Source organism: Colius striatus, chromosome 19 (assembly GCF_028858725.1).
Source record: "Colius striatus isolate bColStr4 chromosome 19, bColStr4.1.hap1, whole genome shotgun sequence".
NCBI classification, from domain to species: domain Eukaryota; kingdom Metazoa; phylum Chordata; class Aves; order Coliiformes; family Coliidae; genus Colius; species Colius striatus.
Window position 1 is genome coordinate 11,090,112 of NC_084777.1, and position 25,923 is coordinate 11,116,034.

Below are 25,923 nucleotides of genomic sequence, written 5' to 3' on the forward strand. Positions count from 1 at the left end.
CTCAGAGAACGCAAACTCGGGCGCTTTATGAGGGGTTTTATGTTGTAACACCCACGCTAAGGCAGCAGGGAGGGTCCTGCAGCTGGCACCACGGCAGGTCTGCAGCAGGAGGGCTGGCTGGCTCCGGGCTGGGTGTGCTCTGCAGAGAAACAGCACATTTTGTACTTATTCATTCTGCATGTGCGTGCAGCCTGCTCGCCAGCGCCCAGGACGTGCCTTTCCCCTTTGCTGGGGGCTTGATGGATCATTTCCATTCAATCACACAGCGAGGGGGAGGTGGGATGCACAGAGCAAGTGGGATGGAGGGAAGCCCCTGCTCAGCCCCCAACCTCATGGATGCCCCAGCTGGGTCAGACACCTTCAGGCCAGTGATCCACCCTCAGCCCCAGTCCCGAGCAGCCCTCGGGACTCCTCTGTTTGCCTCTCGCTGGACACTTAAAGTGATGAGGGTGATAAAAACTGACGGAGGGGGGGAGAGGTGACAGCTGGGCTTGGGAGAATTCCAGCGAGGAGATCGGATTAGAGGGAGGAGGGAGCACCAGCAGGCAAGATGTCTCCACGCTGGAGCAAGCAGTGAGGGAAGGAGCCGGTTGTGGGGACACGCTGCCACTTCCCCCGCAGCCCGGCCCCACAACCGGCTCCTTCCCCCGCAGCCCGGCCCCACAACCGGCTCCTTCCCCCGCGGCCCGGCCCCACAACCGGCTCCTTCCCCCGCAGCCCGGCCCCACAACCGGCTCCTTCCCCCGCGGCCCGGCCCCACAGCCGGCTCCTTCTCCCGCAGCCCGGCCCGGCCCCACAACCGGCTCCTTCCCCCGCAGCCCGGCCCCACAACCGGCTCCTTCCCCCGCGGCCCAGCCCCACAACCGGCTCCTTCTCCCGCAGCCCGGCCCGGCCCCACAGCCGGCTCCTTCTCCCGCAGCCCGGCCCCACAACCGGCTCCTTCTCCCGCAGCCCGGCCCCACAGCCGGCTCCTTCTCCCGCAGCCCGGCCCCACAACCGGCTCCTTCTCCCGCAGCCCGGCCCCACAACCGGCTCCTTCCCCCGCGGCCCAGCCCGGCCCCACAACCGGCTCCTTCTCCCGCAGCCCGGCCCCACAACCAGCTCCTTCCCCCGCAGCCCGGCCCCACAGCCGGCTCCTTCTCCCGCAGCCCGGCCCCACAACCGGCTCCTTCTCCCGCAGCCCGGCCCCACAACCGGCTCCTTCCCCCGCGGCCCAGCCCGGCCCCACAACCGGCTCCTTCTCCCGCAGCCCGGCCCCACAACCAGCTCCTTCCCCCGCAGCCCGGCCCCACAGCCGGCTCCTTCTCCCGCAGCCCGGCCCCACAGCCGGCTCCTTCTCCCGCAGCCCGGCCCCACAACCGGCTCCTTCCCCCGCAGCCCGGCCCCACAACCGGCTCCTTCTCCCGCGGCCCAGCCCCACAACCGGCTCCTTCTCCCGCAGCCCGGCCCCACAACCGGCTCCTTCTCCCGCAGCCCGGCCCCACAGCCGGCTCCTTCTCCCGCAGCCCGGCCCCACAACCGGCTCCTTCTCCCGCAGCCCGGCCCCACAACCGGCTCCTTCCCCCGCGGCCCAGCCCGGCCCCACAACCGGCTCCTTCTCCCGCAGCCCGGCCCCACAACCAGCTCCTTCCCCCGCAGCCCGGCCCCACAGCCGGCTCCTTCTCCCGCAGCCCGGCCCCACAACCGGCTCCTTCTCCCGCGGCCCAGCCCCACAACCGGCTCCTTCCCCCGCAGCCCGGCCCCACAACCGGCTCCTTCTCCCGCAGCCCGGCCCCACAACCGGCTCCTTCTCCCGCAACCCTGCCCCACAACCGGCTCCTTCCCCCGCAGCCCGGCCCCACAACCGGCTCCTTCTCCCGCAGCCCAGCCCGGCCCCACAACCGGCTCCTTCGCCCGAAACCCGGCCCCACAACCGGCTCCTTCTCCCGCGGCCCGGCCCCACAACCGGCTCCTTCCCCCGCAGCCCGGCCCCACAACCGGCTCCTTCCCCCGCGGCCCGGCCCCACAGCCGGCTCCCTCTCCCAGCGGCCGCCCCAGGCCCACAGCACGGCCCTCGCCCGCGCCCGGCCGTTGCCTCAGGGCCCGCCCCGGCCCCACAGCGCGGCCGGGCGGGGGCGGGGCGGGGCGGAGCCGGCCGGCCGGGGCAGGGACGTCGCGGGCCGGCGCGGCGCGGGGCGCAGGTAGCGCTGCCGGCGGAGCGGGCCCGGGCGGCACGGCACGGCACGGCACGGCACGGCACGGCACGGCACGGCACGGCACGGCACGGCACGGCCAGGCCATGGGGAAGGTGCAGCTCTTCGAGATCCGCCTGGGTGACAGCCGCGTCGTCTACAGCCCCGGCGAGCCGCTGGCCGGCACCGTCACCGTGCGCCTCTCGGGATCGCTGCAGTACCGAGGTGAGCCCGCGGCCTGCCTGGGTGCGGGATGGGCCGGGCCGGGCCCCCGCCGCGGTGGCCGCAGCCCGCGGGGCCCGGGGGGGCAGTGCGGGGCCGGGGGGCAGTGCGGGGCCCGGGGGGGGCAGTGCGGGGCCGGGGGGCAGTGCGGGGCCCGGGGGGGGCAGTGCGGGGCCCCGGGGGGGCAGTGCGGGGCCCGGGGGGCAGTGCGGGGCCCCGGGGGGGCAGTGCGGGGCCCGGGTGCCCTGGCGGGAGGGTGCGGGGAGGAGCGGGTTCCCTCGGCCGCCGGCGCGGGGAGCGGGTGCAGCTCGCCTCTCCGTGAGGCGGAGGCAGCGGCGGAACTGAGAGGAGCAACCTGCTGGATTATTTCCTCCTCTGCTACTTCTTACTTTTCCCTCTCACCCTTACCAAAAAAACCCAACTACAGCCCCTCTAAAGCCCCAGCGCGGGCTCGTTGCCCCGGAGCCTCGGAAGCTGGCGGGTGCCCAGCGTGGCGGCCGCGGGAGGTGGCCGGAGGAGCCGCGTCCAGCCTCTCCCGGAGCTCCGCGGGCTCCCTGGGCTGCCGGCACCGCCGCGGCAGTGGCCTCCGAGCGCCGGGCTGCCTGGCCCTGGCTCTGGCGGAACGCCGTGTGTTCTATGGCAGGGCGATGCAGAGGAGACGGGCGATGCGATGTCCCGGCCGGCGGCTGCCCCTGCATCAGCAGCAGAGGTGCCCGGGCTGTGGCGAGCGAGCGATTCTTTACACCTCGAATGAAACTGAGCGTTTTTAGTTGTGGAAGTGTTAGTTTGGGAGGTGCCCAGGCTGGGTACGTGGTCCTGTGTGTGCCAACTGAGTCCCCGCAGAGCGGGCAGCAGCAGGCTGCCGTGGGCTGTGCTGCCTTGGTGCTGCAGGAGGGGTCTGCGGTGTGTGGGTGGCTGTTACTCCAAGCAAAACACAGACCCTGTTAGTGGCTGACGCAGTCTGTCAGGGTGAAGGGATGGAAATGGACTGGGGGAGGTGTAAAGCTGCTGGGCTCAGGTCTTCCAAACTGGGAACTTGCTTTCCTACCTCAGGGAAGTCACTGGCATGTACAAGTTAGTTTTGTGCTCAGTGCTGTGGAAGTGTGAGCTGTTTTCTCTGAGTGAGGTTGTCTTGTTTGCTGCTGCTTTGAGCACACTTCTTCCTGTATCACAAATTACTGGGGGAGGGGGGAAAAAGACCAGAGTCTCTTCAACAGAGACATCAGCTCAAATGATGCTATCTGTGCTTGTGTATGTCATGCTTTTGTGAGCACCTCTCCCAGTTGTCTACAATAGCTGCTTGGAAGCTTCTTGAGGGGAAAAAAAGGTATCTAGGACAAGTGCAGACTTGTAGCCTGTTTAACTGCTGTCAGAGCAAAACACACTCAGTGTTTATCTCCTTGGAAGGCTCTCTCAGACATACTTTCTCTAGCAAAGACATCCTTAATGAAGCATGTCTGACTTCCCTCCTCAGCCCATCCCTTTGACTTCCACCCATGTTCCTAAAAGTGCCTCTTGGGTGAGATGGGAGTGTTTGGCCTTGGCTCAGCTGTGCTGGCCCCTTGCTCTGCCAGCTGGCCACAGTTACACCTTGCTGTTGCCTCTGTGACAACTGGCTTGGAGAGGAGCTGCCAAGTTCTCCTTAACCTACATCTCCTTTGCTTCCTGGTGTGCTGCAGCTGGTTGTTGTGGGGTAGAAGTCAAGTGTTCTGGACTTTGTTCTGGACTTTCTGCTTTCTTATGGCTTTGGCTCTGTGAAGCTCTGGGGTCTGATATAAGTATTGATCTTGAAGCCGAGAGGGGGTTTGCTGTTGGATGTGGTGTTTGAGGCTAGTGCAGGGATTTTGGCAAGAGGCTGAGGCAGCTGAGCAGGGCTCTAGGAAAGCTGGCAGAAGCATCGAGCCAAAATCTGAGGTGGGCTGTGTGTGGCTTCTGTGCAGGGGTGACCTGAGTGGCTCTTCCAGGCTGAGGTCTCTGCACACTGGTGTCACCAGCTGGAGCAGAAACTGTCCATAACTGGTTGTCTGAACCTGTCCAAATAAGTAATGGTGGGATGTGACACCATCATCTGCAGAGTGCAAGGTGACTCTGCTCTGTGTCCTCCCTGCTGCTCTGTATCTTCTGGTCCCTGGCATTCAGACCCTCCACATTGGGGTTGGGTATCTCTTGGATGGGCATCCTCTGCTTTCTTCTGGCTGAAGGAAGTGCATCACTCTCAGAGGAGGAGGCTCATGCTCAGGAGGAGGGATGCTGAAACATCCCTCTTGGTGTGACAACCAACCCTTAAAGGGACTGGCCAGCCCTGTTGAGCTCCATGGGCTTACCAGTAAAGGGACCAAACAACCTTGGACGTGCTGTGGGATTCTGCTGGGGTGTGTGGGGACAGGTGGGGTGACATCAACTTATACAGTGTATATACACCTACACCTCCTGTGACCAGCCATGACTTTTCAGACTAATAACCAGCTCTGAGGAGAAGCCAAAGTGCTGTCCCATTGCAGCCTGGCCCCCAGCACCGTGGCTTCATGCTTTCCATTTCCTGAGCTCTGGTGCGGTGGCTTCTCTGTGTTGTGGCTTTGGAGATCACGGCTGCAAACGAGCCTGTAGGTGACTGCTTCACGTGGGAGCTTGTTTGATGGCTCTTGAACGTTGCATTTTCTGAGAGGTGGATGATACAAGCAAACCAAGCTCGTTCTGCCCTGCCAAACATGCTCGACATCTTGGGTCACAGGGAAGCATAACCGGAGACACGCCTTTTGGGATCATAAATGCTTCCACCTACACTGGCTTCCGTGCCAGCCCTGCTGACTGGCAAGAAAGGTTGTTCAGTAGCACATCTTCTTCAGCTGACCCTGTGACAGCATCATGAAGGATGCCTGGCCCCTGGTGACCCAGGCAGACCTTCTGGGGAGGCACACTCATCCCCGGGGCTGCGCCTGCCCTGAGAACTGAGCCTCAGGGGAGAGCGCTGATGGGAATGCAGCATTCCTCATCATTGTGCTTGGCTTGCTGGGTAAATCATCAAATGGGGGTGTGCAAGGAATAATTAACAGGAAGCTGGCGCTGGGACAGCTGGAGATGGAGTTAATTGGGGGGGAGGGAAGAGGGAAGTAAGTTTGTTCAGAGCAGAGCAGGCAGCCCCGGCCGCTGGCAGGAGCGTGCCGAACAAAGGCTCGTGCTGCCTGGGGTTGCTGCAGCATTTGCCTCTCAGCTCTGGGGCTTCAAGGGGCCACACAGATTCTTTTGGCCCTGCTGCCTGCTGTTCAGCAAGGCTTCTTGTGGGCAGAAATGTCATGTTAAAATAACAGCCCTCTCTCACAGGTCACAGAGTAAAGAAACTGCAAGTGCTTTCTGGAGTGGATTTCAGCACTTTGCTGTTCTCTGTTATTTGGCTGTCCAGCTTTATGCAGTGATTGCTGGACTCTGAAATCACTCCCTTGAACTACAAAAGTGTGGACCTATGTTCATGCTCTGGAAATACCCAGGTACACTATTCCCATTTCTGCAGAGCAAAGAACTTGTGAGGTGAACCTGATTTAGCAAGGGGGTGGGCTGGATGATGTCCAAAGGTCCCTTCTGACCCCACCATTCTGTGCTTCCATAAATCAGAGTTTCCTTCTCTAATCTTCAGCATGGTAAATATTCTCACATGGAGAAATGAGAAAGCTGCTGGTGAAGGGGGTCAAAAAGCAAGGCACGTGAAGTCATGTGTCCAAACAAAAAGATAACTTCTGTTTCCCTAGAAGGGCAGTAGGAAGAAGTTTGGGTTTGGCTAACACAAGAGGTGGTTCTGATGTGTGTGTAATGTGCCTTTCCTGAGGGGAAGAGGTGACAAAAGGACAGTTGGCCACGATCCTCTCTAGCACTTGACCTCTGATACAGGGGAAAACATTCTTGCAGAAAGGCTGTGGCTTGGGCTGCTTGGGAGTGTGATGGTGACAGGATGGTTTCAGTCCCTGGGTGGTAGTCTGAAGCTTGCTCTATCCTGAGCTGGAACTTCATCTCTGTACAGGTGGATTTGAAGTTTCTGTGCTTGGCAGTGCAGGTCACCTGCTCGTTGTGGGGGTGGGAGGGAACCCCAGCTGGCCTCTGCTTTGGAGTGCAGTGAGGTGAGGGGGCACAGAGCTGAATGGGGGACTGCTGGGGTCAGAAGGCAGGAGCAGATCCAAAGTGTCCCTGTCCCCAGTGGGCAGTGCCCAGGGAGGGCCTCAGGCCATGTGTCAGGGCAGCAGCAGTTGGTGTCAGGACGAGGCAGGGCTGGCACCAGGCATTTGAAGTGGATTAACTTTCTCTTCTCATTGTCTGGAGCGAGACAGCAGGGAGCTGTGTGGCCACGTCTGTCTGAGGCTGTGGAACAAAAGAGAGATTTTTGCTCTCCTGACTGGCTTGCTGCTAGAGCTCCAGCTCCTCTGGAGTCAATAACTACTGGTGAGATTGTTTTGTGGCTCTCGTTGCTGCAGCATGTGCCTCCCTCTGCTGCTCCCCCCGCCCGCACGCCGCTGGTGCTCCTCTAAAGAACTCTGCTTGCTGCTTTCCTTGGCCAGGAGACATGCTGCAGCCTCCCATCTCTTGTTTAACAAAATGGGAGAACAAGTGGAGCGAGGTTCTGTCTGCCTGATTTGCTTCCAAGTGTGACAAACGGGGTGTGAGTGCTTATTCCTCCCCTAGAGCAGCACAGAGCTGGCAGAGATGTAGCTTGTCTTTCAGGACTAGAGTCAGGTAGGCAGCAGGGAGGCTCCCTGGCTAGGAGGAAGAAGTCTGTGTGTTTCCATCCTTCTGCTTCAGAGGCAACTCCCCATCCCCAGCAGGGCCCTGCAGGCAGGGTTGGGTGAGGAGGAGCAGCCAGGGGCCAGCCCCTGTGCCAGGCGGGTGTGGGTGCATGGGCTGGCATGCTCTGCTTGCAGTGTGGTGTGGAATACCTCTTGCTGAAAGTCATCCTCAGCAAACAGGAAGAGGTACATCTGTAGAAGAACATATGCTGTCACTTGACTTGGTGAAGTCTTGCCAGGGGCTCTCATGACCAGGAAAGAGTGGGATGGACATGCAGACCCCCTGTTGTCTGGAGAAGGGGATGCTCAGGCTCTTTCAACAGAAGAAGGGCAATGGGATGGCTGGATTGTGCTTGAAGGGGCTACTGAAGACCTGACCTATGCAAAAGCATAGAGAAAGGTGCTTTGCCAGGCCCTGGGGCAAGTCTTTCTTCCTCCTGCTCAGGGCAGCTGCTCTTTAAAACGGTCTGACAAGCACACTATGGGCTGGGGTTTGATATCTTCAGGGCTGATTGCTGAGTTATCCAACGTGCAGCCTTTAGGCTACTGTTGTGACCTCTGAAGTCTGGCAACAGGGGTTACTGTGGAAGTTAATTATGTCTTTGTGCTGCTCTTAAAATCTGTCAGTGGTCAACTCTGCAGCAGGGAAGTACAAACTGCTTAGGAGAGGAGAAAATGAGCAAAGGACCAGACTGCCCCTACTCAGTGGATTTTTGCCTTGTGCTCAGTTGTCCCTATGTGTGCTCAGAGTCCCTGGGTCATGTCCAGGAGCTGAAATAGGAGGTGAAATGGTTTCAGGTCATGAAGATGTGTAGGATTCTGTCTCCTTGTGATAGCTTTTAAACAGCAGCTCCACATCCCCTAACTGATTGATGGCCAGCTGCAACTAGCTGATGTGGTGCCAGTGTGAAGCATGAGCTGGGTGCTTTGCTGGGTACAAGCTTTTCAGCAGAAAGTGGACAGCTGTGGCTGAGTATTGTTTTGTCCACCATCAGAGACTGAGTTCAGAGGGGTGGTCAGTGCCACATAGTAGCATTGGATGGCTTGAGCAATCACCCATGGGATGCATTGGGACCTTGAGATGCTGGATGATGGTGGCAGAGAGGATATGTGGGTGTCCTGAGGCACAGATGAAGGTGGCAAGCTAGTGCCAGCCTAGAGTTATTTGGAGACCTAGTTTAAAACCACCCTGACCTCTGAGCACCTTAATCTTGATGAGAAAACCAGAGCTTATAACATATCTGTAGCAAAAAGGCTGTTTCCAAGAGGCATGAATCATTTCTGGAGCACTAATGCTTGTAACTTCCAGCCCTTTGTTCCTGCTGACGGATCTGTGCTCTCGGTCGTTCTGGCTCTGGATGCTGCAGCTTGTGCCCATCCCTCCTGAATGCACCCACCTGAAGCCCAAATGCTCCCTGCAGTAAGACTGGAATGAAACTGTCTTGGAAGGCAACATCTCCAGGGATGAAAGCTCGGCGTGTAGGTGTGAGTTGGTGTCTTCTTGATGGGGAGCGTCAGCACAGGACTCTGACAGCTTCTGTCTGCTTGGACCTCTGCAGGAGTCCAACCTGACCATGAGGACTGTCTTACCCACTAGCACAGCAGAGATTTATTATGTATCTGGTGCTGTGGTAATAAAAAGAACATAAGTCATCTTTCCAAAGTGATGATCTCGCTATAAATAGAGAATCCAGCTGCTTGCAGTGAATGGCATCAAAGAAAATCACAGGAGCAGCTCTTAGGCAGAATGAAGTGGATTCTGGCTGCTTTCTCTGAGGGGGATTTCTTGACAGCTGAGGTGTGTGAAAGCAGTGCTTGAGAGCTTGTGCAGCATGTGAAATGTTCAGTGGGAGCAGGTGAGACAGTTGGGATCTCCCATCACGCCGGCCACGCTGCGCCTTCCTGCCTCCTCACCACGGAGCGGAACGACGAGTCACTAAATGCAGGGTTGCTTTACTGCTTATAAATAAAGCTCTTGAGGACAAGGCACTTGAAACCTCCCCTGCTAGGTGGAGATGAGGTGGTTCTGGGCTCGAGCTCAGGAGCTGCAGCAGTGCTAAATCATTTGGAGGTGTCTCAGCAAATTCCAGCTGCTGACTTGCGAGTTCAGTGCCCAGAGCAGCAGGACGGACGGGCCCTAGTGCTGTTACACACGGTTGCTTGTCTCCCATGCTCTTGTCTCTTCTCCTTCTCTGCATACTCCAACCTCTCACACTGAAACTGTTATTTTCAGCATGGCTGAGCAGTCCTGAACATGCTGCTTTAGTCCTCCTCAGTGGCTTGGAGGCAGAAGCTCACTTAGGACACGTGCTGAATCCTTTTAGCCCTGGCTGCGTGTGGTGCCCAGACTGGCACAGACCTTTTCATGGCTGACTGGCTGCTGAATGCTTTGCTCCTCTCTGAGGATGGGCAGTGGGTGCTGGGGAGCTCATGCCCAGGAGCATCCCTTGATCCCCAAGATCCCCACCTCCTCTGCCAAGCATCTATGTTGCATCTGCAGGACTGCCCATGGCTCAGTAGACCAGGAGAGCTGTGTCAGGCTGTGTTGTGGGTGACAGTGAGGATCTGCCAAAATGAGCATCATCCAGCAGGACTAGTTATAGCTGTAACTCCTAGCCAAATGTATCTGAGAGTCTCAGAAGAAAATGTGTGACTCAGTTCTGCAGCAGAGTCTGGCCCACAGGAGCCCTTGTGCTCTGCTGTTACAGTAAGCCTGTTAAGCATGATTTTCCAGAACTCTTTGAAGCCTTTATTTAGAAAGAGCCTGAAAAGGGAGTAGGCTCTGGTGAATCAACTTCTTTGTGGCAAGCAGAGAAACCTGATCAGTTGGCTGTTTATCTGCCTGCAGTGGCTTTTGCACCTAGTGCAGGGGGGTGATGCTCCTGTGGTGGAGCAGGGAGGCTGTCTGGCAGGGGGAGAGCTCATTGAACCTGCTCCTGTGGTGGAGCAGGGGGGCTGTCTGGCAGGGGGAGAGCTCATTGAACCTGCTCTGGATGTGGGAAGAACAGAGTGGAGCTGGCAGTGGTTGCAACCAGAGGTGTGTTCCCAGGACATCAGAGAGCTCCAGGCCTCCCTGGCTGCTCCTGTGTTGTCAGTGAATCCCTGGCTTGTTCTGCCAGCAAGGTGGGACAAGGCTTTGCGCTCGCTGGGAAAGAACAATCAAGTTTGTTAATGAGTTTAAAAGGGCAGTTTGTAACAGTATGGACCTGGCTGGTCTTAAAGCACCCAGCAAATAGCTCCTAGGACCTGCTGTGCTGTGTGGTAGGCTGTGGTGGGGTTTCTTGCCTGGTTCTTCCTTTTTTTAGTCAAGTGTACCAGAATATCTTAACTGTCCAACCTAAAGTAGTGTTAAGTGTTGGGTGGAAACCTATTTCAGTTTGGGCAAACTAAATAAAGAGATTCCTCTCTGATGTTTCAGTGCTGCTCAGGCTGAGGAGGGGTGGCTGCAGTCCCTGAAGTGTTGAGTGCTGGCAGGTCCTGGTGCCCATCAGCATTCCTGGTTCTGCTCCACTTGTCTGGCTGCAGGTTGGGCACCTGGGACTTGCATTCCCCCTCCCACAGGGCTCTTTGAGGAGTGAAACACTGAAGATTAAGATACTCTGACTGCTGATGCTATGCTTTGTTTTGCTTTGAGAGTGCAGGTTGCTTAAATTCAGGTTGCTGAGGACTCACAAAAGCAAGTTTCAGTTGTCCAGGTCCCCTTGGGAAGTAAATTAAAAAGACATGGCTTGTGCAGGGGATCATGAGTAAAACTCCCCTGGATCTCCCTGAGATCCTAAAACATGTGCTGTTTCTGTACCAAGCTGGCAGCATCAGCCACTCAGAGGTGCTGGTGCAGCCAGGCAGCTGACAGCCTCCCAGAGCTGCTCTGGGCAGCAGGACGAGGAGGCAGATGAGGAGCTGGACTGTATGGAGCTGTACCAGGCTCTGTGCAGAAAGGTGAGGAGGAGGGCACCCAGGCAGTGACAAAAGTCATGTTGCTTGAGTAACAAGCTGAGCTGCTCTTAGCCAGTGTGTGACTGTTGCTGCAGCCTTGCTTGGAGCTCGGTCCCGTCCTGGTACAGCACAGATGGCTCTCGTGGATGGGGTGAACAGAAGCAGGTCTGAAGCACAGGTGTAGAGGAGCAGCAGGCAGGCTGATCTGCAAACAGCTCAGAGCTTCCCCCTCTGAATTTCTGACCCAGAGACATAGAAAGGAAAGAAGTTTCTTGAGGCTGAAAGTTGGCTTCACACACCACAGCAGTTGAAGATCCACATGAAATACTTTATCTCCTCCAGCCGTCTGCTCCTCTTCACCCTCTCTGCATTTTCCCTCTGATACTCAGAGGGATGGATATTAGGGGAGGAGGCTGGCAATGCTGGCAGTGCAGCTGAGGTGGGTGGCTGGCATGGAGATATTCATAGTGAGCTGAGCTATCTGCCTCTCTCTGCCAAATACTGTGCTTCCTGCAGTGCCTCCTGTGCTGCTGTCTGATCTGGCTGTTCCCAGCGCACAGGGGCACCTGCAGCTGCCAACCTGGCTGGGGAGGAAGAGGCTGGTCCCTTGGTGTGTGTGGTGGTGTGCAGCCACTCTCCTTGCACCAGGACCCGAGGGCTGGCATCAGAGCCCTGCTCTGTGAGTGGCACCAGGGATTGTGTGGAGCGCGTCTGCTGGGCCATGCTGCTTGTTCATGATGGGGCAAGAGTCTGGGCTTCCAAAACTGGTCTGAGGTACAACTTTCTCCTTCCCCACTCCCTCTCTCTAGAATCACAGAATCACTTTGGTTGTTAAAGCCCTGGAAGCTGCAGCAGTACCAGCCCTACCCTCACCCTGCCCAGCCCAGCACTGATCCACAGCCTCAGCTCCATGGCTTTGGGATCCCTCCAGGGCTGGGCACTCCCCCAGCTCCCTGGGCAGCCTGGCACAGGGCTGACACCCCTCAGCAGCAATAGTTGTGTGGCTTTATGTCCCTGCCAAGCCACCTGCACAGACTCTGTGCTGCTGGCTGTTACGATGCAGCCCTCTCTGCACTTGTACCTCTCAAGTCAGAGTAACCCCATTCCTTGTCTGTTCCCAGGCCATTAGAGTGGCACAGCACTGAGACCTACATCAATCTGAAGCTTAAAAAAACCCACCACAAACTCATCCTTTCTTTGCAAGAGACAGCTTTGGAGAAAAGAGATACTGGGGGAATCCTTTCTGGAGCACATTTGGCGAGCACTGAGGTGGTTGTGGCAGGGTGAGCATCGAGGTGAAGGGATGAACAGGGTGCAGCCCTTCACTTGGTCCCTGCATGCAGATGTTGTGGCACATGGTGCCTGTTGCTAAGGAGCTGCAGTTGCCTTTGGCAGTAGGACTGGCAGATCCAAGGCACAGGCTTTGTGGCATGTGCCTGCCCTGCCACAGCCCTTGTGGTCTTGTTCTCTGGGAGTCTCCTCCCCACAGCCTCACGTGTGCAGAGACAGGCTCATTAGATGTGCTCAACTGGGGATTTCATTCCAGATGTTTGAGATGACCCCTTTCCTCTGAGGGCAGGCAGCGTGCTGCTAAAACACTGTGAGGCTATAAATAACCCTGTCAGCTCTGCAAGGGAGAAGAGCCTTCGGTTCCAACAGGAGCTTGTTCTGAACAAGAGCCCAAGAGTTTGCTTTCTTCTCTTGTGATGTTCATTGACCCTGATTTTGAGGCAAATGGAGCTTTTCCTATTGCTCTTAACCTGGTGGAAGAATGTTCTTGCAGAGGGGAGAGGATCAGCCAGCCTGGGGAAGCTATTCTGCCCTTCTACAGGCACACAGCTGCCCAGGCTCCCTTTGCAGGCTTCTCCATCTGCTAGAATGCATCCCTACCTGCAGGGATGTGTCCCTGCTTGTGCTGGGCAGGACTCTGGCTACAGGAACCTGTGCATAGCCAAAAATAATGGCTGTGGGTCCCTTTGCCTGTGTAGCAGAGCTGTCCCTCACCTGGTGTTGCTGCAGGTGCAGGTTTTACAGGCTGCAGTGAGCTGGTCTGGCCTTCCTGCAGCTTGGCCTGTGTGGAGTGGGTCTGGGCTTCTTGCAGATTGTGTGGGACACCCTGCTTGGTCCTCCTGCCTTAGTCTCACAGCAGGAATACAGCCTTGTGGCTACAGCCAGGGAGAACAGGCACTTCTGGCCCTTAGGATGAGTTTTGCTGAGCTTAGGTTTTCAGGGCTGGCTCTGCTGTCCTGGCAATCAGCTCAGTGAAAAGTCAGGAAGGGAGGGACTGTCCCTTCACTGCTGAGAGAGATTTGGCTGCTCCAGCCTCTTGAAGGGCACAAAGGGCAAGTGCCAACCTGGGGAAGGAGGGGCTGAGCAGCAGGTCTTGCTACTGGAGGCTAAATGATGCTAAAGCTTGTGCCACTGCAGAGAGGGCTGCAGGCTGGTCCTGAGCCCCAGCTGGGCTCTTGTGTGGTGGGAGCAGCACCCACCAGCAGCAGCACAGGGACACAGCCAGGTCAGACTGTAGTAAGGACTCAGTGTTTCACTGGGAGCTTGTCCACAGCCTGAGAGCAGTGGGCTGTGCTGGATGTGACTGGTGTGATGTGCTGACAGGCTGTGGGGGGGTGATGTCCCCCTGGGTCACAGGGAGCAGCAGCTCAGTGAGTCCTCCATGAGCTGGAGGCTGCTGCTGGTGTGGGAGATGCTGTTCAACACGTCAGCTCCTGACAGGTCACCTCCCAGGGACTGGCTTTGGGTTTGGGTTTGAATTGAGATGGAAAGCATCAACTACAGTTCTAGACAACTCCTCTCCTTCCTCATTAGAAGCTGAATCTCCTTCCTGCCCCTGTGCTGGGCTCTGGGGAAAGAAGAAGAAGAAGATAAACACATCCCCAGACAGTCCTTAACCTGGTGACAACCCCCCGCTGCCTCCAGCGTTCTGCTCTTGCCTCGCTGGCTTGTGAAGTGCCCAAGACTGTTTGTGCCTCAAGAACTGACAGGATGGATGCAGAATGATGGGGACAGCTGAGAATTAATTAGGAGCTGTTGATTTAATGAGTAGTGTCTCAGTATATTCATGCATGAGGGCTGGGTGCTGAGGGAGCAGCATGTCTTGTGAGCTTCCAGCTTAGAGGCCACGAGCTCTTTGTGTCTCAGGTTGTGCTGGTATATTTCTGTGCAAAGGCCTCATCCTGCCCTTCTTTGGGGTCTCAGCTTCCTTGGTGTCCTCTTCATGAAGCTTTTACCCTGTCTCTACAAACTGGTTGAGAGTAATTTGCTCTGTCTGTGAGTCTTGCTGTCTCCCAGACTTCCCATTTCCCAGCACCATCTGGTCCTGCTTTGCTGCCAGGGTGGATAACCCCAAAGCCATCATCTTCATCCAGATCCAGGGCAGGGGACAGGGACAGAAGATCTCAGGGCATACCAAAACTTGTGATCTTTGTTGAACCTAAAGATTTCACTCCAAAGTGGAGCTGTGGTGCTGTGTGTTGAGTTGACCTCCTCCTCTACCATGACAGCCCATCAGTCTGTCCAGGACAGATCTCCACTGCCATCAGCTGGGGAGTGACTGGGCTCAGGGTGATCCATCTCCTGCTTCTCCTGGGGCTGTTTCTGGCCCCTCAGGCATGCAGGGCTTGGAGGGAGTGGGTGGAAGGTGGCTCATTCACAGCTCATGGGATGCTCCTGGTCCCTGCAGCTCTGGGCATAGAGACAACAGCTTGAGGGATTCTAATTAAGTGATAGCTGGCTGCCATGTCTCTAATGGGGAGGGATAAAGAAAGGGGACCCTGGCTTCCCATGTCTGGTTTCCATGCAATGAAGGCTTCTCTGATGCAGACTTGCTCATTTCCCACAGCACTTTCTCCCCATCTGCTCCCCTTTTACCTGGGTCCAGGCATGCCCAAGCTTTGCAAAGGGTATTTCAGGCCCCAGGTACCCTCTGAGCCTGGTACAAATGCATGCCCCAGGCCCCTGTGCAAACACACAGGGTGGCTTTGCCATCCATCTCATCTCCTGCTCACAGGGCTGGGCACCCTCTTCCCTGGCTGCAGCCTTGAGGTCCAGCACAGACCAAGGTCCTGTGCTGACCCAACTCAGCCTCAGCTGGCAAAAACCCCAGGCTGTTCCAAAGTGCTGGTTCAGAGCTCTTCAGCCAGCCTTGCAGAGGAAGGGAAATGCCAGGATGGTCTGTTTGTCCTTGTAAGCCACTGCCAAATGCAGCAGCCACCTCCTGCAACTGTTTGCTGCTTCTCCTCTCCACCCCAGAAGGCCCAAGCTGTGTCTCCTTCCCTCTGCCACTGCCTGTTGCCTGTGCCTGTTGCAGTGGCTGTGTGACAAGACAAGACTTGGAGCAGGTCCCTTGGGACTGGGGCTGGCTTGCTAAGTGCAGGATGGCTGCTGAGACTCAGCTTGCTCAGTGTGTGACTGGATTTCAGCAGAAAGGACGTGCATGTACAACCTGCCCCTGGGTGTGTGCAGGGCAGGGGGATGTGTGTCCTCTGCCTCCCCCTTGCCTGAGGTGCCACAGCAGCTCACTGCAGGAGGGCAGCTCACTGCCTCACCAGGAAAAGTGATTTGAAGTCTGTGGCTGCTCTCCTTAAATCACCTTGGAAGAAGGCAGACATGCCCAGCTCCTGGCATCTCTATTTTTACTTGGTGCAGAGATGGATATGCCTGAGCTGTCGCCTTTCATTGCCAGTGTTCAGCTAAAGATGTGTCTGGCTGGATGTGGAGCTGCCCACGTCCCTGGGGGACTGCAAGAGTGAAGGGCTCTTGTCTTCTGCATGGCTTTGTAATTCATTTGTTCTCTGCTTTCTGCCCTTTGTCTCCCCTTCCACATCCCTTAGAGGTTTGAGACCTTTTATTCCCCCCTTGTATTTGCTCAAAGCAGCCTGGGTAAGCAGGCAGCAGGAGCCTGGTAACTGGGGCCACTGGTAGCACTGCATTCCAGGGCCATTTTTAATAGGTTTCCAATAACTGGAGCTGGCCTGTTGTGACATACAAACTCTTCTTATTTGCTCTCTCTGCAACTTGGCTTGGAGATTTCCTTGCAAAGGCTCAGAGTGTGCATTTTTCTTCCTGACAGCCAGGCTGACAAGCTTTGCACCTCAGCTGCTCCAGCAGCAGCAGCTCTGCTGGTGCTGATTTGCCTGACCTGTCTCACTGGTGCTGGTTTTGGCTTGCAGCTGCCCCCAGCACCACCTGCCCAAGTTGTGCCAGTCCCTTCTCCCTCTTCTCCCCAAGTATCTTCCTTTGCCCATAGGTGTGCTCATGGAGAGCCTCATGTCATGATTAACTGCTCCAAAACCTGGTTAGGAGTAAGAAAAATGGTTTGAGCTGTTGAGCCAAGTGCCTCTGAAACCTCCTGGGGGGAGTTTCTCTATTGCTGTGACATTCCCTTGAAGCTTTTCATCCTGAAATGCTGCTTTCTGGCCTTTTGGTTGCCCTCCTGCACCCAGAAGAGCAGCCCCATGGTGTGTGATGGCCAGGAGCATGGCTGGAGAGGGCTGCAGCACTGGGACCCCCGAGAGCCCCGCAGCTCTGCCTCCAGGAGCTGTCCTTTCTCTACAGGCACAGGCTGGCTGTGGCCATGCCACTTGGGATGGTGGTGGTGGTTAATTCTCAAGCCTTGGGGCTGGCAGCTCCTGTGCCTATGATGGAGAACTCCTTACCTAGCTGCCGTGAGGCTTTTAGACACAGTCCCTAGTGATGGCTTATACAGGGGCTCAGCACCTCAGCAGGGACCACCAGCCAAGCATTGGCTCTGTCAGGCTGCATACCCCCTGCCTTTGGTTCTGAGTCTCTGCCATGGCAAGGGAGATGGGCCATAACATGTATGTGCTTGCACATGCCCAGCCACCTGCCTCCCCGGAGCAGGAGTACCTCAGCACTGCAATGCAGCAAGTGGGCTTGAGCTAAAGACCATCATCTCCCTATATGAGTGTTGCAACAGATGGTGGTGATCTGTAAACTTCTGTGCTGGAGGCTGAGGAGGAGCCTGTTCAGGGGCTGTTTTTTCCTGAAGGATGTGACTGTTCTCCAGCTCTTGGTTGGGCTTTTCTCACTTGCATCTCCTGTGTGAAAACGTGGGAGTGGAGCCACTGAGTCTGAGCTTGATTCGACTTGAGCCATCTGAGTTATCTGGGCTAACTCAGAGTGGGACAGGCTTGCTGTGAGCCCAGAGAATCACAGAAGCATTTTAGGTTGGAAAAGCTCTTGAGGCTCCTGGATTCCCTGCCCAGCCCAGCCCAGCCCACCCACGGCCTCAGCACCTCAGCCCCACGGCTTTGGGATCCCTCCAGGGCTGGGCACTGCCCCAGCTCCCTGGGCAGCCTGGCACAGGGGCTGACACCCCTCTCAGGGGAACAGTTCTGCCTCATTTCCCATCTAAACCTCTCCTGGTGCTACTTGAGGCTGTTTCCTTGTGTCCTCAGAGATGTGGCAACATGTCCAAGGTGGGAGCAGGAGAGCTGGCACCATGTGGGTAGGCAGGATGCCACCCTGCTCCCTGCTGCTTGTGCTGCTGAAACCTCTGCCTGGTTTTGACTCTGCTGTCTGGTGAAAGAGAGGACTGGCAGTCACCTGGGGGTGTGCAGGGGGTTAGGTGTGATGGTCTGCTTGGGGAGGAGACCTGTATCTGCTCAGAACAGGGCAGCTCCCATTGTGGGCTGTGCTCTCCTTCTCTTCCCTGCCTTTGAAGTGCTGATACACATCACAGATGGCAAACAAATGAGGTGACATGTCAGCTTTGCTGCTGTGTTGGTGTTTCAGTTCATGAGAACTGGCATCTGGAGCTGCTTATCCTTTACCCTTGAGTATAAAACAACACTTTGCAATGTGCTCTAAAGGTATGGCAGGAGCTCTGATGGGGGGAGGCTGCTCTTTTAGAGACTTTAAGTCCCAAGGAGTCCATTTCACCCGAATGCATGTAGCTAAGAGCTGAGTTTCCCCCCTGCAGAGGGCTGGATTTGGCTTGCTTTCCACCCTGTCTTGAGGTCATGCTGCCCAGGCAGGTGCTCTGGAGAGCAGATTGAGGTGGTTGCAAGCAGCAGCATCACTTGCAGCCCTTGATGTTGAGGTAGGTGGGTGGAGGTGGTGGGATCAGCATGGCTGAGAAGGCTTGTGGAGAGGGGAGAGCACCTGAGCCAACACAAATGGTCACCTGCCCCCAGGGAGAGACACAGCTTGAATACAGGGGAGCAGATGGGTGAAACAGCAAAAGAGTCTGGTAGTTCCTACCACCTTCCTGCCAGCAGAGCTGTTCACCTGGCAAATGCAGTGAGGGAGTTCTGGGGGATCCATTAAAGCAGTTGCAAAACCTGGTGAGAATGAGGACAGGAGACATTCGGGCTGGGACAACCCTGAAGGCCCAGTGTGTGCCATGACAGGTCTGGCTGCCACCCTCCCTGTGTGGGGGTAGCACTGCAGCTCATCTCCTGCTGGGCATCAAGGCCAGTCTGTCATGTTTGTCTGTGCTCCAGTGTCCACATCAGAGCTTGATTTCAGCCTGCTGTGAACTGGCCAAGACTAACTGCAGTGGGTCGCTCATCTGAAAGCCACGCTCGGGGTGAGCTCTGGGCTGGCTTTTCCAAGGCACCAAGGCAAGACACAGAGGTCAAATTACTCTCCTTGCTTTGGGAGGGTCAGATGGCATCTCAGATGCTTCCAGACCTTGCTGTGTGGCTTTGCTGTGAGTCCTTTGTCTGTGACAGGAGGAGGAAACTGCTACTTGAAGTGGTGTCTGGCTGCTGAAGAGGCAACATGCTTATCAACATGATTGCAGGTCTTGATGCAGGGCAAGTGTTAATGGGCAAAGCATTTCCACTGCAGTCCTTTGAAGTAGAGACTGTCTCCAGGCTGTGGGAGCAGGCTGCTGGGGCTCCCAGGGCTGGGTATGTCCTGTGAGAGTGGAGGGGCTGTGAACTCAAGCAGCAGCCGAGTTCAGGCTGTGCTGGGGAGTCCAGCTCTGCTGCTGCAGACAGGGCTGTACACCTTGTTTAGCTGGATAACTTGAGGGCTGCCCAGGTGGGTTGTTGAATCTCCTTCTCTTGAGACATTCCAACCCAGCTGGATGAGTCCCTGTGTGCCCTGCTCTAGGTGGTGCTGCTCTGGCAGGGGGGTTGCACTGGGTGAGCTTTGCAGCTCCCTTCCAGCCCTTGAGTTCCCGTGATTCAGTGAATGTGTCCCTCCTGCCAGGGATGGCAGGATCCTCAGCAGAATGCCCAGCTCCTTCTGAGGTGGGAGGCAGCAGATCCCTCTGCCACTCACCCCTTCCTTGAGAGGGACACCTTTGTGTAGAGGAGAGCATGCTGACAGAGGTCTGTGCTGTCAGCCTGAGAGCCAAGGCTGATGCACACACTGGGAAGGGGATATTGCTTCATTTGAAAGAAAACTAGGGATTACCTCTCAGGAAATCACTGCTGTTGTGGGCTTTGCAGTGCAAGCAGGGCAGCTCGAGGACTTCAGTGGTGATACCACCTGGGAATGGCAGTGGGGTGGCAGGCAGTGTGCAGTAGTGCTGACAATAAGTGCTTCTGAAATGAGAGCATGACCATTTTTCTACCCTGTCTGTGTTTTCATGAGGCACTGCCCCTGCACAAGCCCACACACAGTAGCTGAAGCAAGTCTGAAGCTGAGGTTTTGCCTTCTCCCAGTGCTTATGTGTGTTCTTTCTCTCCACAGCCATCAAGGTGAGCTGTGTTGGATCTGGTGGGGTGTCCAACAAGATCAACGACACAGCATGGACTGTGGAGGAGCAGTACTTTAACAGCACACTGTCTCTGGCAGACAAAGGTGAGGTCCCCAAAGACTTGGTGGAGATGTGTGACTCCAGGTGGTCTGTGGAAGTGTATCACCATCATCTCCATGTGAAATACCCCTTCACAGGCAGCCTGTGCACAGGGGATAGAAGCCAATACTAGAGACTACAAGAGCTTAGAAGGAGCTGTTCAGGGGATCCTGAATAGCTGCAGAACTTGGCAGCCACCCTGCAAGCACTGCCTGCATCCTCTGGCCCTGGGCTGCCTGAAACAGAGCTGCCAGCAGTGACTTCTCCCCTGTTCCAAGGCCCTGTGGTTCACTCTGCTCCACTCCCTGTGTTTGTTGTCTGTGGCAGTCACAGAACACTGATCAAAGCTGGTCAGTAGAAGCCAGTTGCAGGCCAGGAGTAGTCTGCACTGAAAGGGATGTGGAGGTGTCACTTGTCCTTCAAGAGGAACCTTGAGAGCGTGGCAGGAGCAGCCTAAGCCAGTCACCACCACAGCCCCTGCAAGCTGAGATGCCCAGAGACAGCGAGGGAGTTGTGTTATCCTGTGGGGTAAAGTGACACCAGCAGCCTCTGGGGAATCTGGGCTGGAATGAATGCTGCCTTTCTGCTGTTAAATAGGTCAGCCTTACCACAAATAATTCATGCTGTGCCCTGGCTCCTGTTGAAATCAAGACCTGCCAGTATTCACCTGCTGAAGGCAGCGGCTGTAGCAACAACTGTAACGTGGCCAAAGCCCTGGGTAGCAGGAGCTCAGCCCTCTCTCCCTGTTTATCTAATAACAGGAAAAGGGTGAAACTGAAGTGGCAGGTTTTGCTAGCTCAGCAGTTCTTCATGCAGAGCTTTTAGTGCTGAGGGGAGACTGACTTCATCCTCACAGCAACTGGCAAGAGCGCTGCACGCTCTCAGGTCCTGAAGGGAGAGACAGCTGGGCTGGTTTGCCTCTTGGCTCGTAGCCTGGGGGCTGCAGTTGGAGGTAAACTGCCTGGGAGGGCAATGAGAGACCTTCCTGCCTGATTTTGGATGCAGCACTGAGCACAGCCAGAGAGCCCAGCTGTGAATGTCAGGGCAGCAAAATCCCAGAGGCTGCAGGAGGTGCTGCAGGCCCTTGAGCTTGGATGAGTTGGGAGCTGGAGGCTGGGAATGATTGTTCAGATCTGGGGAGGCTGAAATCTGTAACTGCACTGAAAAACAATGCACCTTCCAGCTTTTGTTTCTTCTATTGAATGATTCAAGGGAGAGCTGTTATCCTGGGGTTCTGGCAAAGGCCAAGCAGGAGATGAAGGTGGGAAGAGATGGGTGTGCTGCTGTTGGTTCTGCAGCCCCTGGCAGATTCTGATGGCTCCTCTGACAGTTGGTTCTCATGAGATTGCCCTTGGGAGCCATTCCCTTGATAACTAGCACCAGTGTGGAAGGATGGAAGGAAAATGCATTGATGGCTCCATGTTTGTGGCTCTGACGCTTCCCCTTTGAGGGCCTGAATTCCAAAGATGGCCAACATTTGGTTTCTCTGGTTCTTAAGCTGCTCATGGGAAGTCCTGCTCTTCTGGCTTGTCATTCTCTGGGAGCCACACTCTGGCATTGTGCTCAGCACAGTGCTGCTGTGGACTGCCAGTACTGCAGAGTGCCAGCCTGAGGTCTGAGTGGGCTGGGCTGGGAACAAAGCAGGGCAGCCAAAGTCTCCCACAGCTCCAGGCAAGTGAGACAAGAAGTGGTGGTGCATAACTCCAGAGATGTGTTGCACTGAAGGGAAAAAATCTGGCCTGTAGAGTCCTGTGCTCGAAAGCTGAGATGTGTTGCAGTGCCATTCCTGCTCTTGCTTGCCAACCTGCAGTGCAGTTAGGGGAGAAGCCTGGCCTCAGTTACCAGCAATCCATCTGGAGCTGTGTGCCAGGTACTTGCAGTCACTATTCTGCTTTTTGTGTCAAAACTCACAAGCCCTGGGAGCTCTTTGCCCCTGGCTCCCAGCTGCAGGGAGGCACATGGGGAGAGGTGGTCAGTCCCTGTGTGTGGGATCACAGCCAAGGGCTGTGCTCGTGGAGGATTTGCTCTGAGTGACTGGCACAAGCTCAGGAGTTACTGCCCTGCATTTGCTGTGTTTGTCCCATGCTGTGAGGATGCAGGGGAGTGAGGGATGGGATGTGAGAAAGAGAGGGCAGTGGCAATGCTGCCTTTGGACCCCTCCAGCAGAGGCAGCTTTGAACGTGTCCCTTGCAGTTGCTGCACTGGCCTGTGTGGATGTGGAAACAGAAGCTCTGGGGCTGGCACTGCTCCAGCCTGGGACAGGGGAAGAGAGATAACTGCTATCACAGCCCTCAGCAGCCCTGTGTCCAGGCTCTGGGGGAAGCCAGGCTTCCTGTCCCAGGGGGCTCTGCCTGGTCCCAGGGGGCTCTGCCTGGTCCCAGGGGCTCTGCCTTGTCCCAGGGGCTCTGCCTTGTCCCAGGGGCTCTGCCTGTCCCAGGGGCTCTGCCTTGTCCCAGGGGGCTCTGCCTGTCCCAGGGGGCTCTGCCTGTCCCAGGGGCTCTGCCTGTCCCAGGAGCTCTGCCTGTCCCAGGGCTCTGCCTCCACACGTGCCTGGCTCTGTCTGTCTGTCTGTCTGTCTGTCTCCTTTGCTGGGGCCGCTGGCAGCGTGGCCCTGGCACAGCACAGCCCTGAGCGAGGCAGCAGCTGGGGTTTGCCAGGGGAGCTGTGCAGTGGCCTCATGGGCAGGGTCAGGGCCTCGATGCTGACTCAGCCCCAGTGTTTTTAGGCTCCCCAGGAATAGCTCTCAGCTATTCCTGAACAGTGTGTGGAGGAGCTGAAGGCAGGCAGACAGTCTGTGCTTTGGTGCCTGCTCTGCCCAAAGCAGAGCTGTCCCTTCCCCTGTTGCTCTGGCCAGGAGTGTTTGGTGGGGATGGACAGCCCTAGTGTGTGGCAGCAGAGTGTGTTGGGCTGCAGCTGCTCTGGGCAGGCACACACAGTGCTGCTGGGTGTCCCTGCAGCTCTGACACCAGGCTGCAGGGGAGAGTACCTGCAGGGTGGCTGTCAGGAGGATGGGCATGTCAGGACAAGGGGTATGGACACAGGCTGGAACACAAAGAGTGCCACTTAAACACCAGGAGCAAGTCCTTTGGTGCTGAGGTGAGGGAGCCCTGGCCCAGGCTGCCCAGGGAGGCTGTGGAGGCTCCTGCTCAGGAGGTTCCCAACCCCACCTGGACACGTTCCTGTGCCCCCTGAGCCAGGGGAACCTGCTTTAGCAGGGGCTGGGGCTGGAGCAGCTCTAAAGTCTCTTCCAACCCCACCATTCTGTGATTCTGTGACCTGCAAAGGAGCCTGAGGCCAGCCCCTCTGGGAGTCCCCAGCACAGCTCCTTGGCTGGCCCATGTCAGACAGCAGCAGGGCAAAAGCAGTTGAGTGCCAGGAGCAGAGATGAGCGTGGCCATGGCCAAATACTGCAGTGGTGTGTGGGACAGTCCTGCCATGTGCATAAAAACCTCCAACCCCCCTGGGGTGAAAGTGTGTCTGTTCTGTCAGGTGAGGGTTGGCTGTACCCACCCTTCCCTCTCACAGCCTGAAAGCAAACAGCAGCAGGGAGGGCAGTGGTTCTGTGGGGGCTGCTGCATCAGCACCTTCCTCACCAAGGGGGATGTCCCCTGGGGCAGCACAAATGGAAAATGAGCAGAGGAAGGGAGGAGTTTGCTTCTTCCTCAGAGCACTTTTCTGTGCCTGTGTTGCCCTCCCCGGGCAGCAATGCCATTGCCACTCCTTACCCTGTGCAGTGAAACAAAAGGGCAAGGGAGAGCAGCCTGGCCCTGCTGGGGGTGAGCTGGCAGGCAGACTGACCTGGGCAGAGGGGATGCCAGGCTCTCTGCTGGCACCATCCCCAGTGCTCTTGCAGAGAGCTCATCCAGCTCAACAGGTTGATCCTTGTGTCCCCAGGGCCACACAGCACACGTGTCACCCTGTCCCTGCCCAGCAGCTCCTCTGCAGCAGCGCTGGCACCCGTGGGGCCGGTGCAGGGAGGCAGCCTGGGCCTGAGAATCAACCCTCCTCCTGCCCTCCCTTCCCACATCCTGAGCTGTAACGGATCTGTGCTCTTGGAGGACACGTGGGGGGATGGGGAGAGGAGCTTTGCAGAGCTACTGAGGCTCTGCATGCTCTTTAAGCTCATGACTCCCACTGCTCCACCCACACACCTTTGCATTGAAGTAAGTGAGGGGGCAGCTTGTCCTCTGTAGCATCAGCAGCTGTTTGTGTGACATGCTGGTTTGGGGGGTTTTTGAAGGGTGTACATGTATGAGGAAGGAGACAAGCCTGGAAATAATCCAGATGCCTGCTTTGCAATGTAAGGCATTTATCTGGGACACTGGCCTCATCCTTGGCTTCCCTGCTCGCCCTGCCTGGGAGCAGCAGCCGGGCTGCAGAGGGCTCAGCCTTGCTGCTGGAGCAGCTGCAGGTTGCTGAGCCAGTGGGTTTGCTGCACAGGGCCCTGCTCGTGGCTGTGCTGCTTGTCCCCTCCAGCAGCACAGTGTCCATGCTCCAGGAGAGCCTGTGGCTGGGCCTGGCAGGGGCTGGAGGCAGCGGGTGCCGGGGAGCTGCCAGGGGAGCTGCGGGGGGCGCAGGGGCTGGGCGCTGGCCGTGCCACACGGGCAGCTGGGGGATGCACTCGGGCTCCTTCCTTCAAACCTGCTGGAAGCTGCAGAGCATCCCAGCTGCTCTGGGGCCCCTCACTGCTCTGCTTGCTGGAGGACACAGTGCAGGGCTGGGAAGGCTGCTCAGCCCACAGCTGCTTCTTGGGGAGACCAATGGCACAGGAGAGTGGGCAGCAGGGCCAGGGAGGTTGTGCTGCCCCTCTGCTCTGCCCTGCTGAGGCCTCATCTGGAGTCCTGGGGCCAGTGCTGGGCTCCCCAGCTCCAGAGGGACAGGGAAGTGCTGGAGAGAGGCCAGTGCAGGGCCAGCAAGATGCTGAGGGGACTGGAGCATCTTCCTTGTGAGGAAAGGCTGTGGGACCTGGGGCTGCTCAGCCTGGGGAAGAGGAGACTGAGAGGGGTCCTCATCAACACTTACAAGTACTTGAAGGGTGGGTGTCAGGAGGATGAGGCCAGACACTTGTTTTCTGTGGTGCCCAGTGACAGGGCAAGGGGTAACAGAAAGAAGCTGTAACACAAACAGTTCCACTGGGACATAAGGAGCAACTTCTTTGGTGCTGAGGTGAGGGAGCCCTGGCCCAGGCTGCCCAGGGAGGGTGTGGAGGCTCCTGCTCAGGAGGTTTCCAACCCCACCTGGACACGTTCCTGTGCCCCCTGAGCCAGGGGAACCTGCTGTAGCAGGGGGTTGGGCTGGAGCAGCTCTAGATGTCTCTTCCAGCCCCACCATTCTGTGATTGTTTGCCTCCTCAGGAGGAAGCCAAGGGGGGATTTGCTTTTCCTCCAAGGTCTGAGTTTGACTTGGACCTCGACTGCTCCCTGGTGCTGGTTTTTCTTGGATCCTCACTTTGCAAATAAATACAAGAAGAGAGAGAGAAGCCCTGCAAGTGTGTGTGGGGGCTGCTGGCTTTCTGTGGGTGTCAGCAGTACAAGAGATCAAGTACCCCAGTTGCAGTGAGTACTGAATAGCAGTGCCTGTGCCTGCTGCTCTTGGACACAGATACTTCTCTTGATCCCATATAATGGAGTAATTCAGCTCTGCAGGGCCTCTGGCTCCTCTCCCCCTCCCCTGCTGCAGTTGCATTCAGAGGAGAGGAGCAGGTCCCTCGTGTGCCTGTATCCACAGGCTCCTTTCTTTGGACACCATGTCATCTCTGCACACACAGCTCTTGCCTTCTGGATGGGCTGTGCATGCAAAGGCAGACCTTGGGGGTTTTTCATTCCCTTTAAATCCTGCTTGTACCCAAGTTGAACCCGTGCAGGGAGCTGGCTGTGTTTTCCAGCTGCCCTTATTTTGGCAGCTCCTTAGCTACAAGGCATTGCAGGGAATTCCTGGCTGCTCTACACACTTCCTCTGCTGGCACATTTCTTGTACAAAGAGCTAAAAAAGGGGCAGCTGTGCATCACCTCAGCCCTCAGGTGCTTCTCTGCTCTCC

At 56.9% G+C, this 25,923-nt stretch overlaps 1 protein-coding gene across 2 annotated transcripts in view; it reads left to right on the top strand.

Moving 5' to 3' along the window:
* Positions 1-2,185: 2,185 nt before the first annotated feature.
* Positions 2,186-25,923, top strand: part of ARRDC1 (arrestin domain containing 1) — a 40,983-nt gene continuing 17,245 nt past the window's right edge. Inside the window, exons 1-2 of one of the 2 annotated variants that reach the window (XM_062011862.1) lie at positions 2,186-2,396; positions 19,781-19,891. In XM_062011862.1, coding sequence (XP_061867846.1) covers positions 2,279-2,396; positions 19,781-19,891 — 229 coding nt within the window. In that variant the 5' untranslated portion in view covers positions 2,186-2,278. The remainder of the gene's footprint in view (positions 2,397-19,780; positions 19,892-25,923) is intronic. The other variant, XM_062011863.1, reaches the window with a different exon arrangement.